The 18,410-nt window shown below is 43.3% G+C and overlaps 1 protein-coding gene across 1 annotated transcript in view; it reads left to right on the top strand.

Annotated features, from left to right (window-relative positions):
- syne3 (spectrin repeat containing, nuclear envelope family member 3) overlaps positions 1-18,410 on the top strand; it is a 57,418-nt gene that overhangs the window by 13,877 nt on the left and 25,131 nt on the right. The window contains exons 7-12 of the mRNA XM_079286082.1: positions 2,103-2,239; positions 7,304-7,478; positions 9,129-9,311; positions 11,138-11,281; positions 12,137-12,271; positions 14,237-14,398. Coding sequence (XP_079142208.1) covers positions 2,103-2,239; positions 7,304-7,478; positions 9,129-9,311; positions 11,138-11,281; positions 12,137-12,271; positions 14,237-14,398 — 936 coding nt within the window. The remainder of the gene's footprint in view (positions 1-2,102; positions 2,240-7,303; positions 7,479-9,128; positions 9,312-11,137; positions 11,282-12,136; positions 12,272-14,236; positions 14,399-18,410) is intronic.

Here is an 18,410-nt window from a genome sequence, read left to right as displayed (position 1 = left end):
GGGAGCGGACCAAAAATCCAAGAACTGTCGAAAGTAGTGATGTTACGAGATGTGCCGACGCTTCGAAGCGTGTGTCGAGTAATGGAGGGGGCATTTCCTCGAAGCGCGTATCGAGGCTTGCTTCATTTAGGGGAGGAGCCAAAAATGATGCCGTCCGTAGCCTCGCTGCCCGGCTGTACCACGTGACTGCTTCGGGAAGTGGTTCAGATTTTGCCGGGAGGTTTGACAGCAATATAAACCCCTCAGGCTCCATTCAAAATGTGGGTTGTTGGTGGAGAGTTGCGGTCAGTTGAGAGTTTGGATAGTTTGGACAGCGTTTATATAGTTTGGAGAGTTTAGAGAGATAGTTTGGAGAGTTAGGAGAGTGAGGAGAGAAGGATAGGTGATAAGATGGAGCCAGCTAGGAAGAGGAGGATTTCCCCTGTGTGGGAACACTTTGATTTGATAACTCCTAATAAGGTAAGCTAAATCTAACTCTATTTCAGACACATTAGGTTTGCTTATCAAGAACTGTATTTTTCACAGTTTCTTATTTTATTCAAAGATGAGGTGTTTATTGTGCTCCAAGGAGTTGGATATATAGACTTGCTCTTGTGTTTTTGTGCACGCCAGCATCTTCTGTACCCTGTGAGAGGGTGTTTTCAAAGGCCGGAGAGGTCGTGTCAAAAAAAAGGAATCGTTTAAAACCAAACACTGTTGAGAAACTGTTATTTCTGAATAAAAATGAATAAAATGTCCGTGTCCTGTACATCACTGTCCAAGTTCCACAAGCATATTCAGTCCCCTCTTCCTAGTTCCACAAGCACTTTCACTGTCCTCTGCCTGCTTAAGCCCATGCCATTTTCCTAAAGTGACATAATAACATCATTACACAACCTGCCATATCATGATACTACCATTTTGGGAAAATTTACACACAGAATACATTCAAAAAATATTTTATTATGCACATATGTGATCATTTATGTACAGAAATGATTTGGTCATACATTTTTGTAATTCATAGTCATTCCTAACAGCCATGACAGACACACCAATTCAATGCATCACATTATGTGGTTCAGATACAGCTGCCTGTGATTATACACTTGGCCAGTAGGTGGTATCGTGTGCACATGAAGCTTCGAGAAATTAACCCTTTCTCGAACCAATTGGCTGAAGTGGTTCGATGCCTCATGAGGCTTCATCTCGCCATCACTAGTAGAAAGGCAAAGTCACTAATCATGGAAACAAACACGAGGACAAAATACCACAACATGAAACACACTCTGGGAAGGACAAATACAATCGGACAACCAGAACAGGGAAAGCAGGGGAGGATATATGTGTAGGGTGATGAGTAGATTGCAGGCAGGTGAGTTGAATGAGTGCGGTGTGGGGTTGTCAGAGGAAAAACCCAGGGGCAGGTGATTGAGCACAGGTGAAGTGAATGAAAGCAATCAGGAGACACAGAGACACAGGAGGGAGCCGGGAGGAGACCAGGGCAGAGCCACACAGGAACACAGGGGGCAAAGCCGAAACCGTGACAGTACCTAGGGCCAGTGTTGTTAATGGCCTCAGGTGTTTCCACTCTGCTTGACGATCCTCTACCACACCCACCTCCAACACCTGCAAGGAAGGCAGCCAAACGAACAGGCAGAGTGGGTCGTCACACATTGCTGAAAAAGCATCTCCGTCAAGCAACTGGATTTGTTGAATTTATTAATTTTCCCTGAACGCATCATAATGTGACTGAACGGAATCTCCATTCGTTAGCGGTGCTGCTAATGTTACTAGCTCTCCTGTCAATTTCAAAATGGATTTGGTTGTTTACAATGTAACATTATCAGGGATCAGCGAAACAAAGCATGAATGCCGATGTCCTGATCACATATTTTACTGAATATCGGACGATAACGATCATCAGAAAAACTTTATATCACAGTGTGATGGTTAACGTTAAACTGTCATTAATCAGCGGTTCACATGTGTGCTGAACCGTGAGGGGGGATTGATAATGGTCCGTTACATCAAACAGCAGCTTAGCGAGTGTGCAAGCTTGAAGTTTGCTGCTGCTGTGGCTTGTGCTCACTTTGCTTGTGTTCCATACTTGTATCTTGCAGGGCGCGAGGAATACTCTGGCAGGGGAGGAGTCCCAAGTGGAACTACTCAAGGCTCAGCTCAAGGAGCTCTTCAGGTTCTCAGAGGACTCGCGTCACCTCTCTGATGATGTCCTGGCTGTTGTCAAAGAACATCAAAGGTATGTGACAGGACGCTTACCGCTATTGAAAAACCCTGAAAGTCAAAACCTTGTGGACCAATATGTCGGCCACATAATATGTTAAAACTTCCTTGTTTATCTACTTGTGTGTCACTAATTCTAAAATAGGAAATATATCTGTGCAAATGTGTATTCCGGATACACATGTTTAGGCATGAAGAATTTGAGTACACCAATAAAACTAGTAAATACTAGTGATGTTACGAGATGTGCCGACGCTTCGAAGCGTGTGTCGAGTAATGGAGGGGGCGTTTCCTCGAAGCGCGTATCGAGGCTTGCTTCATTTAGGGGAGGAGCCAAAAATGATGACGTCCGAAGCCTCGCTGCCCGGCTGTACCACGTGACTGCTTCGGGAAGTGGTTCAGATTTTGCCGGGAGGTTTGACAGCAATATAAACCCCTCAGGCTCCATTCAAAATGTGGGTTGTTGGTGGAGAGTTGCGGTCAGTTGAGAGTTTGGATAGTTTGGACAGCGTTTATATAGTTTGGAGAGTTAGGAGAGTGAGGAGAGAAGGATAGGTGATAAGATGGAGCCAGCTAGGAAGAGGAGGATTTCCCCTGTGTGGGAACACTTTGATTTGATAAGTTCCACAAGCATATTCAGTCCCCTCTTCCTAGTTCCACAAGCACTTTCACTGTCCTCTGCCTGCTTAAGCCCATGCCATTTTCCTAAAGTGACATAATAACATTATTACACAACCTGCCATATCATATGATACTACCATTTTGGGAAAATGTACACACACCGAATACATTCAAAAAATATTTTATTATGCACATGTGTGATAATTTATGTACAGAAATGATTTGGTCATACATTTTTGGAAATCATAGTCATTCCCAACAGCCATAACAGACACAAAAATTCAATGCATCACATGATGTGGTTCAGATACAGCTGCCTGTGATTATACACTTGGCCAGTAGGTGGTATCGTGTGCACATGAAGCTTCGAGAAATGAACCCTTTCTCAAACCAATTGGCTGAAGTGTTGCGATGCCTCATGAGGCTTCATCTCGCCATCACTAGTAAATACCATCCCAGTTATCAAAGACTCAGCAGGGAATCCTACACAATCAAATGAGGAAATGCATACAATTGTATGTATTCTGTGCAACCTGTACTCCCTAGAAAATGACACAAACCAGGATCAGGTAAATCAAGACCGAGTTAACAAAATGTCTGGATCCAATGGGCACTGGCCCACGTTTATGCAAATTCACAGTTGGTGGCAGGATGCACCTGAAAATGTGGTCGAGGAAAGTAGAGAAGACCACAAGCCAAAGCAAACAACGTAGTTTTCAAAATAAAATAAAAAAAGGTAATATTGAGGAAATATTTTCAACTTAAAACGACATTTCCCCCAAACTCTACCTGATAATGATATCCAGTCGAAACGTGTCAACAGAATCAGGACATTATTAATCGTGCTTCTCGTGCATTTTAACAATATAAATGACTCAAAATATATTTTACACATCTGAATTGTATTTCCCTGCAGCAGGATGTCCTACTTAGCTTTTAGTGCTACTTTCAGAGATGTGCGAGGCTTAATGGAGTGCTCTCGTTTTGGATATTTAAAACTCAGACTCGAGTGTTTTGAGCCATGTGTTCCCTGAGCTAGGAGGCCATTGTGTTCAAGTGGTATTTTAGTTAAAATGAAGTCGAGTGGAGAAAAACTAAAAACAGCTTCACAATTTGCTCTGTGACGTGTAACAAACCATTAGGCATCCCATTTGTGTATTTTGTCGCTTTAATGCTTTAATTATGCGCCCCAACCCTTTTCTGCCCCCGTTACTAAGAAATGGTGGCAACACTTTATTAAATGTGTCCTTTATTTCCAAATAGTTTCCCAATAATTAGTTGCGTTTCCTGGAAAGAGCTGTGTTGTAGTGGTAAATGTAGTAAGCATTAGAAGACGAAGTTCAGAGACATCATTTTAGTGAATTTAGTTAGTTGTCCATCCATGCAGGGTTTCCGTGGCAACAGGCTAAGCAACGTAGTGCAGATGTTCCTCTCACAGCAACATCTGGGGGATCCCAAGGTGCAAGGCCAGTATTTTATGGAATAATTTGTGGGCATATGTTTCTTGATATGTAGAGGTCTTTTTCTATGCTTTTCAGATTCTATCTATTAAGGACATTTCATATTCTAGACATGTTTTATTGCCTCTATAAATATAGCTTTCAATACTAATCCATTTTATATGTTCAATAAACTAATTCAATTCTTCAGATGACATCTACTCCTTCATTAAATATCCAGAATCTAAAAACATGCAGCTATTGTTTGTTTAACTGCTGGACAAAAGATGCTTCCTACTTCAGTGGAAAGTCCATTCTCAGGGTTTGTGCACTGAAATTTTCCGGTTTCCATTTCACTGCAAGTAGCATATTGGACCTTACCTTGCAAAGTAGTGGAATCCTGCCTCAGAGGGCTTTACAATCTGTACAGCATGTGAAAAAACCAAGAAACCTCCAGGAGGGCCCAGAGGAGGGATCCCTGTCCCAGGATGTGTAATGCATTTGTGTGAGGAGCTACTGGTAACTATGGTGGTGTGGTTTAGGTGTGTGAGAGGCTCCTACAGAGGCCAGCGTAGCTGCAATAGCATCAGTTCTATCAGAACTTGAAAGTATTTCTTCATTGAAAGAAGAGTAAAGAACGAGTCTGAAGGCTTTCCTCCATGGAAAAGTTGTTTTCCAGATATCTTTTGAAAGTGCCTGCCCTTTTGCAAACAGTTTCCAACGACGCCTTCTCAGATGGTTCTCTGTCACAAACCATCTGCTGCGTCAGGTCATGTTGGACCCTGATTTGCTTTCAAACAAGTCATCAAGACATAAACCCTGTTGGTACCCTCTAGGTGTTAAACTGAGGTTGAAGAGCAGCACAAAGAAACGCTCCAGCTTCAGCAGACAACGGTGAAAACAAACTGCTCACACACCGCTCAGCACAATGGAGATCTGACACCACAGCAAAGAACAATAATCAAAACACACGTTCTACTGGAGGGGACTTTAATATATGCCTCCCCATAAATAACTGCACAGTCACACCATGACAGTCCTTGAAGTCGCCTGTGACAAATGCTTCCTTTGTCAGGAGGAAATTGAGACAGATCATGAATTCATTCGAAATGACTGAGAATTGATTTATAAATCACAATGTGGCTTTACTTCTTGAAGGTACTGTGACGGCCTCTGGCTTTAAGAAGGGCCTGCTGTGGGCGTTCCCTTGTTTCTTGTCTGTGCTGTCTTGCAGGTCCCTTGTAGGTGGAGCCTCTCTGTACAATTGGGAGCAGCTGGCCAGTCTCCCAGGGGTCTATAGGACCTGCCTGTCCGCGGCCTCTCTGTTCCTGCAGCACCGTGCCTTTGTTTTCTTGAGGAATAAATGCAAACTTTTCCGTCTAACCAACCGTGTGTCTCCCGTTTTGTCACGGCTCAAGAGCCGGGTCGTGACAAATTGGGGGCTCGTCCAGTCCGGTACGCAGTAGGTCATTGAGTTGGCTGATGGATGGGCTCGTAGAAGTTTGTGAATGAGACACTTGCTTTGGCCCACGGTACATGCGGTAGTTTCTTTACCCGTTTGGTGTAAGAAATGGCTGAAATAGCTGATTTTGTGAAAACTCCATCGGAGGAATTGTTGGATGAATGTACAAAAGAGCAGCTATTAAAGATAGCAAATCATTATGAAATTGTGATTTCAGATAAGATAAGATACTGTAAAAAGTATATTAAAGGCAAATTTGAGTGAGATTGGTGTTTTAACAGGTAATGAGGACCAACCTCCCTGTCCAGAGGATACTGCGGGTTTGTCTCCGGCTCTGCCATATATGGCAACCGGGAATTTAACATTTGAGCAGCAAAAAGAGATGCATATGTTACAGTTGAAGCAGAGATTGATAAGCAATTGGCGGTGGAAAAATTGCGCTACCAGACTGAACACGCAAAGTTGACTGCAACAGTACAAGCTGGATTTAATCAAAAGTGGGAAATTTATAGCTGACTGTTCTGTGGAGCTGGAGAGGTCCTCAGCTTACTCGGGGCCTTCAGAGGAATCGTTTGATATTTTGGGTAACCTGTGGTTGTTGCCGAAATTGAATGAAAAGGACCCGGAGACCTTCTTTTCTCTATTCGAGCGCGTGGCGGACACGAGGAAGTGGCCTGAGTCTGCTCGCACATTAATGCGACAGTGCGCATTGACCGGTAGAGCACAAGAAGCCTATGGATCATTGTCGTCGGCAGATTGTACAAATTATTTGGTCGTCAAGTCAGCGGTGTTAAAAGTTTACGAGTTGGTCCCTGAGGCGTACCGCCAACGTTTTCGGGCGTGGAGAAAAGGGGATAAGCAGACACACCTTGAATTTGCCTGTGACTCGACTGTTCATTTTGGGCGCTGGTGTTCTGCATTAGAGGTGGAGAGTTTTGTGGAGCTGTGTGATTTGGTAGTGCTGGAACAGTTTAAAAATTCCATACCTGAGGGGATTGCCACATTTATCAGTGATCAAAAGGTAAAAACTGCTACATCCAACTGGTGAGAGCCCCCGGGGTAGACCCAGAACACACTTGAGGGATTATATATCTCATCTGAGCTGGAGTCACCTCGGGATCCTCCTGGAGGGAGCTAGAAAATTCCAGATGTCCCTCTGCTGGGCAGAGGGACATCTGGAATACCCTAGATCCTATGGATGGACATTATAAATGTCAGCAAAAAACCCCTAAACTACATCCTGAATGTGGCTGAACAGACACTGGGCCTCTGTGTATGTTCAGCATCATTCTAGAGGTTGAATGTTATTGACTGATGTAGGCTTGATGCGGCCCACCATTGTGACTGTAAAGAGAACCTGATGACACCTGTGGGGAGACTTGACTTGACTCAGAATATTGAAGTCTCTCACTGTGTAATGATTTGCTTTTGTTTTCCTTTGGTGTATTATTATTTCTCACATATTATAATGTACGATATCCTAATCACAGCCTTGTAGGTCAGTTTTGTAATTCCATAGTAAAGTTGTCTGTGGTACATTTGTGTGCTCATGTAACAGTGTGAAATGCAGAGCGACGAGGCTGTGTTCAGAGTCCCAGTCGGGGCTGAGAAACATCCTCCAGGACCCGCTGCTGGTCTACGCACAGTGGAGCCACATGGTCTCTCAGGTTGTGGAGGCCTCCGCTGAGGTCACTGACTTCTCCCACATCGCCATGATGGTCCAGAGCATAGAGGTAAAACACACACATTTCCTTAAAGCAGCTGTGATTGATGTTTTTTGAAATAAAAAAGAACCTGCATGCTATCAATCACTCTCCTCAGTGTTTGTGAATACATCACCACGTAGCCTTAGTTACTCTATCCAAATTAGCGGGACCATCGGAGCAGCATCTTGGTGATGGCTGAAAAACAAATATATTTTTTATTTCTTTAACGATCCTCTAAAATCAGCTGGGGGAAGCGAATAGACACAGCTGTGTGCAGCTTGCGTCTCTCTCACTGTAATTAGGGCTGAAGGCAAAACCATGGAAAGCAAGAAGTTCTGTATGTCTATCAATCTCAGCTGTTTCAGTACTCTGGACTCTGACTACGCGCACACACACACACACACACCCTAAACACATGTATCTCGACAAAAATAAGACTACTTCTTAACAAGTTCACCCTATTCATTCTCAAGTCGTCATGAACTTGAACTATGACATTCAGAGCATTGGTACAGCATCACATAACTGTTATCCATATAAAGATATCGAGCAAAGTCACAGAAGAGACCTGAAGCTGTGACCCTATTTATAAATCAAACATCCTTGCAATGTGCTCCAGCTCTTTCTGAACTATATACAGAATACAGAATGCTAGTTGTTGCCGCTCATCTTTGATTCTCTGTCGTATACATATTCAGTAAAACTGTGAGACAGCTATTGAATGTGCTGTCGGGCCATTCCTGCACTTCATTTCCTCCCTCACAGAGTCAAATTGGTCTTCAGGCTAATGTGAACACAGCAGGAGCTCTGACAGAAAACTGTTCAGAGGTACCGCCTCTCTCGTGCTCACTCTGTTACACGATCGCATAAAACGATGAGGACAAACTATGTCAATCGATACCGGTCAGGAGGCAATGTGCTTCCAAGGGTCACCGAGGAGAAGGAAAAGAAAAAGCTCACAAAGTGGAATTCTGCTTCCCTGCTGCCCACACGTTGACGCACTCCTAAAAAATGATCAGAAAGATTTATAACTCATTTCAAGTCTACATGTCAAATCAATTTCAAAGTCAAAGCTTGTGTAAGAGTTGCGTCACTGTGGCAGCACTCTAGTATTCTCGTAATAAATCCATATGAAGTTCCGTATGAAATTCTGTTGGAGAAGTTTTCTGAATGATGTGTGGGTAGCTATGGAATAACATTTCAGTCAATATTTAATAAATACATGAATATTTAAATATGGCCATGAAATAAAAAAGGAGGCAATACATATATCAATAAATGTGAATATGAATATATAAATGAGCTAATATAGTTCAATCAATAAATAAAAACCTTTATTTTATTATTTCAGGGGACTTTTATTTATTTTTATTTTAAGGCCCCTGAAATAGATAAATGTGGAATTATGAAATAAAAGTTCCCTGAATTAAATAAAATGAGTCCTTTTTAAAACTTTTTATTTATTTAACTATATTGCCTCATTCATGTCAGGATTATATTTATTTGTGTACATATTTATATATTGAATGATATGGCACTCTATAGATTTGATCTGTAAATGAAATGCACTAATATTCATATTGCACAATCTCTGTGGCAGCCCCTCAGCAGTGTGGAGCCTGTAAATAGGGGTGGCCTGAGTATAAGTTTGACAACAATGACCTCCTTCGATTCTAGCGTCTACTGAAGGCCAGTGTCCAGCTGCAGCAGCGTCTCAGCCTGCTGCAGGTGAAGGGCGACCTGCTGGAGTCGGTGTTCGGTCCCGAGGGGTCGGACAGCCTGCAGGGCGAGCTGAGTGCCGCCCTCCGGAACAGAGAGCTGCTGCACACTCAGCTGCTGCAGAGGAAGAGCAGGCTGCAGGTACTAACATGCTGCTGTCATCCATTTGGCTTCACTGCATCTTCAGTTTGAATGCGCACGACAGTCATTGCTAGTTTCAGACCGATGCAAATGTCCTTGCATCCATTTACGCCCATGGGAGTTTGTTGTTAAAATGAGGTGTGGTTTCATCTTCAGGCGGCACAAAGATAGTGACCAATAAAACCCTGGTCTAAAGTCGGTGGTGCAGTGTTCGCCATGTTCAACTGGCGACAAAGGATTTGTCATCTTTCATGCAGGACAGCCATGAGACGTCCTCACAAAAAGACTAGCATGTCCAATTTGTTTTGCCTTCTATTGCCTAGTTTAACAAGTGGCCAACATGTCGTCTGCCATATGTCACACAAGTTAGTCACAGACAAGAATTTATGACTCTATAATTGCCTAATTGGACAGAGTGATCATCTCAAAAGTAAAACAAAACCTACTGTGATCATTAAATCTGATCCTTGCACTAAAAGTATGAAAATGAATGAGCAGCCACCTGTTGCCCCTCAAGCTGTGTTTCGAATCACATGTTTTAAATGTCACAAAAAAGAAATGATTCCATCTGGTTTGGAGCGCATATACTCAGCCAGAAGTGGGCGCCATAGGCTACACATGGCTGTAATCCAGCAGTAAATAGAGTAGAAGAAGAGGTAGATGTTGTAAACAGGAAGAGAAACAAGTCACCGTGGCCATCTAACATCAACAAGGGCCACTGTGGCTCGTCTTTCAGTCAAAAGATTGGTGGTTCGTCCAACCAGATTTCTTATTAGTTTAGAGGTTACGATCTAAGTTTTGTTTCATATTTGCTCTCATTATTATTGAGCCAAGATTTTCCTCATTGCCAGTGTTTTGGTTCGTTTTGTAAAAATGTTGAATCTTAAGTACAGAGGTAAAAATGAAACACCAAAGTATGGCTTACATATTGTGCTTCTTGGTCATTTGCACGTGCCTTCATCATTTCAAGTGTTAGTTGTAAAAAGTGATGTTATTTCTTTGGCTGCTCTAGTCCGTGTCCATGTGTCTGTGGGCAGGCTGCTCCTGAAGCTGTGCCTACAGTGAAGGAATGGGTGTGAATGTTACAGAGTCCTGGTGGGCAGGTGGCACCTTGCATGGTAGCTCCTGTCATCAGTGATTGAATGACATGTAGTGTTAAAGTGCTATACAAGTACAAGTCCATCCATAACCATCTGGGGGGAAATGGAGACAACGCTTTAGGAATTAGTTTCAACTGGGCAAGTTTCATGTCAGCTAGCATTGGCCATGTTTCATGTTGTGCAGAGACAATATAAAGATTTATCCCGGAAGACAGCGACAGCAGACATGGCTGATCAGTCATGTGAGTTAAATGTAAATGTAGGGCTCAGGCCGTTCCATGATCCATTTAGCACATCAACTCTTTGTGACAAAGGCAAAAACAACCTCAAGCAAGCGTAAAAACAGTTTTGCTCAATTGAGGACTTTTTAGCAAATGTTTTGCGTTTGTAATGCGATACTTCATAATGTGCATTAAAAAAAATGTGAATGGAAACAACTGAGGTGTTATGTCCATTGGAGGAAAGTGAAACACACACACACGCCTACACACTCAGTCACACACACACACTCAATAATTACACATTATCAGCCCTGTAAGTCAAAGTTCTCAAATTCAATTTCAAATATAATACCAAAATAGCGTTTGAAGGATATGAGAATAGTTTAGAAAGCCTGAGCTCCTTGTGCAGACATCATACTATTATGGAGGAGGTGAAAACAAAGAGGACGTGCTCATGACTGGCCGTGTAACAGCCCTCTTAACGATTCATCTCCCCCTCTCTCAGGGCTTAATCTCAAGAACCAAGGACTTCGGCGACGCCCATCAGCTGATTCGCTGCAAGCTGGCTGCTCTCCGGGACCAACTGATGGCAGCCGACGGCCTCCAGCCTGACATCCTGGCCAAGAAAAGCCAGTCGGACCAGTTCAGGGTGAGTTTAATCCCAGACTAGAGGCCGGCCAAGTCAGAGTCTGCTCAACATGTCAGCCGGAGCACCAGATGCTCTGAGCACACCGTCTTATTGTCGCCTCCTGCAGATTCAGATCAAGTGCCATGCAACTTCTCACAAGTTCCAGATGATGGCTGCAGTGCAGAGATCCGAAGATGACTCAGTGTTTGCTCTGTGTCAGCTTTGTCATATTTATCATATCAATTACACTTATCCTAGCAGTCGCTTCACGTGACTGTTCAGAGGAAAGGACGTCTCATGTCTCTTAAAACATGTTTCCTCGTTTCCTCTCTCCTCGCATGGTTTCCTCTATGCATCCCTGGTGGGAGGGACTAAGACACAAGGAAAGGACCCAAGTGAGGGAAACGGGGATGCAATTAATAGACTTGAGACGCACCCATTGGCGCTGGTCTGATGATCCTTCCTCCGTTAGGCCCCGGCTGGCTGTGGTGATGGTCGTCCCTGCAATGCCTGTCTAAAAATCCCTGTCTGTCCGTTGGCTATTCTTCACAGTTTAATACATTCAATGATTGTCTTTTATGGCTTAACACTTCCATGGTAAACATACTGTCAACATATTATACATTTGATAAGTATTTGTATATATGGCACACCAAGTACTTGCTCACATTTTACTATCCACCTCTAAGGTGCTATAAATACTGAAAAACACTTCTGAACCTAACTTTCCTACAGTAATCGCTGCTGTTAGTGTTGTCAAAGTGATCGATCGATTCATTCATTATGAAAGACTGTACTGCAATATCATACTAAATATGTAAATTAGATATATTTTGTATCAATGAACCAACACTTGGTCCCGCTGTGTGTCCTCAGGTGATCCTGAAGGACCTGGAGGACTGTGAGGCCCACATCACGGCGCTGGAGACTCTGGTCTCGTCCAGTCAGAGCAGCAGGACTCAGTTGGAGAGGCTCTCTGCCGAGTGGAAGCACCTGCACAAGGCAGCCAGGGTAAGACAGGAGAGTCCAAGCTGCACCAATCCATCTACTTATGGTAACAATGCATCAAATGGCTGTGTGTGTAGTATCGGGTAAGTGATGAAACAACACATGAACCATCATGTAGCTCGTAGTCTTGAAACCTTACTGCTTTGGTTCAGTCTCTCTCATCCACCTTGTTTCCAACAGCAGCAGGTGACTTCACACGCTGATAATAGTTCAATCTTGTGGCAAAAACAATAACACTCGACTGAGCAAAGTGATGTGAAAATTCGATGTCATGTTTATCCTGGCCAAAACATTTGCGATTAACTATATCATCAAAATATGCTTAAAACTTAAAATGGCCCTAAAACATACTGGAATGGCTTTACTTTAGATTTAGTGAGGAAGCAAATATTTTGATTGCATCAGAGATGGATCTTTTTTTAGTGAACAATCCGTCTTATTTAAAGTAATCACAGGGTCGATCATTGAAACAGGGTCAGAGGCTGTTCTTTCTTTCATGATCATTGTTTTAATCAGGCTCTGTTTTTCATTCTTTACATGAAAGGAAGCCATCTTCAAGTTACACATGTGAGGATATCAAGGTCAACCCGACAAACCTATTGTGATCATCACATCCTTATGCTGTGTTCACACCGGTCGCGTTGATTTTTTGACGCGCGTCGAGATTACATACAAAGTCTATGCACAGACGCGATGAGACTGGCGCGCCGCGATGGCGCGTTGGACGCGTTATTGCAGTGCGGTGGACGCGGTGGACGCGTTGGACGCCGCAAAATCGCTAACGCGCGAGTTGAAATTTTTCAACTTCTGCGACATAATCGCGTGACGCTGTGGCGCGATAGCCTATCAGCGTTGAGTTGCTCCCCCTGTCATCACTGGCTTCCTGCCGTTGTTGAATCAGGAAATAAATCCTGTAGCCGTCTGTGTTCACCCAGAGCTCTACGATACCTCATATCAACAGAGACCGGACCAAACTATGTGCATGCATGTGTGTGTGTAAACCATACGGTACAAACAATGAATAGACGCTGTCGTGTTTACGTCTACGTGACGTTATTGAGTGCTGGTGGAGCTGCTACGATGTTAGCATAGCCTAGCACCGATCCATCAGAGCTCCATTGAGAAGACCAGTAACCTACAAATCGGCATCATTACGTAGTTATTTCGGAGTCCCTTTTTGTCGGAGAAGACAAGTACAAATCGGCATCATTACGTAGTTATTTCAGAGTCCCTTTTTGTCGGAGAAGACAAGTACAAATCGGCATCATTACGTAGTTATTTCGGAGTCCCTTTTTGTCGGAGAAGACAAGTACAAATCGGCATCATTACGTAGTTATTTCGGAGTCCCTTTTTGTCGGTTTATTGCCGTTGAATCACAGCCAAATCAGTTTATTTTGTGTTCCTACAGCTGTAGTAAACAGCGACCGGTGGCTTGCTGGACAGTGAATACAGCTCGATACAATCCACGGAGCTCCTCTGAACAATATTATGAACCAGACATGACGGCGTTTGGCATTCCGATGTTTGAGGGACTTCCACAACACGTACAAAGCAGCAATTGTCCTTATTCCTTTCATGGTTGACAGCGGAAAGAAATGGCGGCCAGGTGAACGGCTTCCAGGACGATAAACCACGCCCCCTCTCCGGCGCTACGAGATTTTGCGGCGTTTGGTGTGAACACGACCGGCGGCGCGTTGGATGCGATTTTGCAGCGCGTCAAAAAATCAACGTGACCGGTGTGAACGCAGCATTATACCCCAAGTTCCTGTGGTTGAGAAGGGGCGTAGCACATTAATATGTTACGATTAAACAATTACACAAACTCCAAGGATTGATATTGCTGTCGTAGCAGTTGAGCTGTAAAACAATAATGGAATGGAAAGTTACTTTTTACATAACGACAGATGTTCCAGATGTTGCCAATGTCTCGCATGGATTTTCCAGCTGACCCCTTTCTTGTGTTTGCAGGTGAAGGTGCACGAGAGCGAGGAGAGTATCCCAGAGCACGAGAGCTTCCACGACAGCCTGCTGAACGTAGAGAAGTGGCTGATGATCATGAAGCAGAAGCTGGAGTCCTTCTACTGCCCCTCAGGGGAGTGGAGCGTAGAGGACCGCCAGCACGAAGCTCAGGTGTGTGTGTGTGTGTGTGTGTTCTTGCACCTCACATCTATCGCTCTTTATTTATTCCAGGCTTTATTTTAATACTAGGATTTTGTCGGGAACATGTAACATTTACACATTAATTTCTTTTCTGTGCGATTAATTGGTTTGTCGTGTCATTTGTTTGTTTTGACTTTGTTTGTGTTATGAACACAGACTGCGAAATATTACGAGTCAAAAAAGCGATGTTATTTATTTCAGAATGATTTCACAAAGCATGCCGTCATATTTTCACTTTTGTAATTGTTGCTGAATAGTTTAAATCACAATGTTGAAGTGATGGCTCCATCTCAAACTGTCGCGCTTCACTGGCCAGAACACTCGTCTGGACGGTTACTGGTGTTATGTTTGTGCTGGTAAACCCTGGCTCTAACTTCCATGGCCTGCCTGACCAACATGCGAGTGTTTCATTACGCTGCATTGAGCAATAAACCCATCACAAAAGATTGCAATATTGCACTTTGAATAGAGTAACAATGTTTTCAATTACATTCTGTCCGTTTTGTCTGATCGTGCTGTTAAGGCTCTGGCCAATCACACAGAACCTTTGACGTTATAATTAGGATTTCCCGATGGCCTGTGGCCAGTAAAACGTTATGTTGGCAGCAGGGTTCATGGTAAGTAGGAGCCTTGAGGCACTTAGTGTTGCTTGTAGAGGAGATCGTCTGTTGTTCTCTGTAAAAGCACTAAGGGCAGCTCACAGCGACCTTAGTGCTGGCCTGACCATGAATGTTAATAGGAATACCTCAGACTCTTTATAATTACAGTGTTCTTTGTTACGCTGAACATGCCGATCATCAGCAACGCGGGTCCAGATTCTACGCCAATGCATTTCATTAAGTCAGAGCATCATCCTGTTCAGGAGCCCCGCCCTTCTTAAAGCTGCTCCACGGACATCAAATGTTTGTCTCTGTGTGCAGAAACGTTTCCTCTTTAGGAATCAAAAGAGTAGCACCCATCTCCTCAGCCGTCAACAGACAGCTGAGTGTACCAGAGAGGAGACATCCACACAGAGCCACACTGTTGGTTGGGTGTGTTTGACCATTAAACAGCTGTGCACTCCACCACAGACAGAAGATGATGTGTCTCTTCTTTCTTATCCAGCCGTGATAGAATGAGATCTGCAAAGCTCCATTCAACAATCTGTGACTGTCTGAATCGTCACAGCTGAGTCAGCATTAAACATGAATGTGTAGTTCCTGAAGTATGTGATTAAACCCTAAATCCCTTTTCCTATCAGTTCAACCAGAACGCCCAGATACACACACTGCTGAAATCAGCATATCTGATTTGTGATAGCGAGTATGTCTATTCTCTGTGGCCATTAGCAAACATCATTTGTGTCTCACTTTATGGTCCTTTATCAATGTTTATGTCATCTCCTTTATTACAATTTTGCCATAGACAAAGTACTTTTCGTGTTCTGTTAGGATGTGTGCCTCTAAACCAAGTCTTCAGTTTGGGGAACAGGCTGGTGTCTCTGTAGACTGCTAGCAGCCAGAAGGTCCCATGAGAAGTTGCTGAAGACTTTGATGAAGTGGTGTTACAACTTTTAACACGCTTACACAGCAAATGAGACTCCCACCTGTCATTTACATTCATTCATAAAAACAACCCTCTGTTATTAGATAAAAATGTATATTTTCTGTGGTCATTGTCAAATCTGGTGTGCACTTGTCAGTGTGCTCACATGGCCTAATGTTACTCCGTCACTGATTAATCCAACCCTGAAAGTAAGGAAACTGGTTGAATTGACAGCTGATTGAGGAATGTTCACTTTGTCTCAGGAATCTGTGAATTTGATTGGATAGAAATTGACTTTTTTAAAAGATGCTTTGAAGCTTTAATGAGCCGCTCACACGCTTCCTGGTGGAGACCCATGTGCTAGATATTGGCAACACAAAAATACATCAAGTAGTTCTACTTTATTTGGGAAGAGATTTTGAGAAACTGTTCCCGTAAAGATTTAATTTCAAACCAGACCTCAAACCCAAAATGTGTGTGAAGCCATCTACTGTGTCCTATCTGCTGAGCTGGGAGCTGGACTGTGTCTGTGCTGGTTAATAGACAAACAGCTGGACTCACAGACAGACATATGCCATTCAGTAAAGATGGGCTGTGACTGAATAATCAATCACGTGTTGTGGAAGCTTGAGTCTGCTCCACAGAGAGGAAGGCCAGAGCACATGTCCAGCTGCTGTTTACAGTGGACACGCTGCGATAATAACTACCGAAACTGGTGTACAATTAAAAGGAATTTAATCCCACTGATGCAAGTACGATTACAGTGAAGTACACTACTTCTATGAAATATTACAACATTAACCCACTTTGGAAAAAACTCTTCCCTGGTCCCATGAGACACAGCCGTCCCTGGAACCCACGCTAAGAGAGAGAAAAACACTTCCTATGGAGTAAACTACGCCAACATCTACGCGTATCTCGTGAACACCCCCAGTCCTTACACGAAAGACGAGTTGGAGTGCTACAAAGGGCTCGACGCTTCTAATCAGTTTGTCAGTGGATGGGTCCGAGACGTCAAAGCAACGGTCGTCGACAATTCTCATCTCGTCATTGGGAGGGTAAATATATACAGATCTGGTCAGATATTTAGCAATATTCAATGTTTACTCATGTTTACAACAGACACGTGTGTTTGTTTACATTGTACATGCATGTCATTGTGTGCGTGTGTGTAGGAATTAACTTTAAACTAACCCCTAACTTCACCCCCCCCCCCACACACACACACACATATATATATATATATATATATATATATATATATATATATATATATATATATATATATATATATATATATATATATATATATATAATTTAAGATTCCCATGTTCTATCGACTTACTTTTATAAATTGTTTTACTTTTTTTTCAAATTCAATGCACAGAGATACATCAAACACTCAAACCCAGCTTTATGTGTGTGTAACTGGGAAAGAAAAATGAAATCTCTGGTCAAAACAAATTAAATCTCAGTATTTTGGATAAATTAGAATCTCCATGTTTTTTTACCTTCATATTATAAAATATATGTAACAACTTAATTTGCCCTGTTACAGGTAATGCATTCACAACGCCAGAGAGCGACTGCTCTGAAGCCGTGGCTGGTTGCTGAGAAGACAGGAAAGATTCTTTGCGCGCACTGTAACTGTATGGCTGGCCTTGGCGAGACCTGCATGTGAGTGCCCTGCTGTTTTGGATTGAGACGACATCGCGCATTCGAGATTCTCGTACAGTGACACAGGCGGCGGCATATTGGAAACTTCCACCCAGTCTACGAGATGTACATTATCTTCCAACCAATGAGATAGACTTCACATCCGCTAGGACTAAGAAAAGACGGTTGGACTCCCTCGTTTGTGACAATACTGCAACCCCGGGAAAGCGGCAGGTAAAAGAAGTGCCTTCACCGACTGCAGGCGAACTGAACACCCTGTTTCAGCAATTGAGCCTGGCGGGATCAAAAGCTGCTGTTTTGAGGGTGGTGCCTGACATATGCAAGCAGTTCAGGCCCACATCACTGTCAGAGACATTTCCTTGTGTGTTGACAAGCCTATACAAACCAGAACACTTGATGCTCAATTTTATTGAATTATTAAAGAAATGTGAAGAAGTGGAGCTGACTGTTACAGCGGAACAGGCGAAATCTGTGGAACAGGCTACCAGATCCCAAGCGTCAAGTAAACTGTGGTTCCGATTCAGATCTGGCCGCATAACCGCCTCAAAGATGAAGCGAGTATGTACATCAAACCCTGATCTACCATCGCAGTCTCTGATCAAATCTATATGCTACCCAGAGTCGACCTCTTTCTCTGTGGATGCAACTAAATGGGGGTGCAAGCACGAGGACACAGCCCGAAAAGTGTACTCTGAGAAGATGACAGAATCACATGACAATTTTTTGATTCACGACTCTGGATTTGTCATCCACCCCGACTACCCGCACATTGGTGCTACAC

The sequence above is a fragment of the Melanostigma gelatinosum genome (genome assembly GCF_949748355.1).
Source record: "Melanostigma gelatinosum genome assembly, chromosome: 16".
In the NCBI taxonomy this organism is placed as follows: Eukaryota; Metazoa; Chordata; class Actinopteri; order Perciformes; family Zoarcidae; genus Melanostigma; species Melanostigma gelatinosum.
Note: the sequence above shows the minus strand (reverse complement) of the source record. Positions and strands in the feature narration are given on the sequence as shown.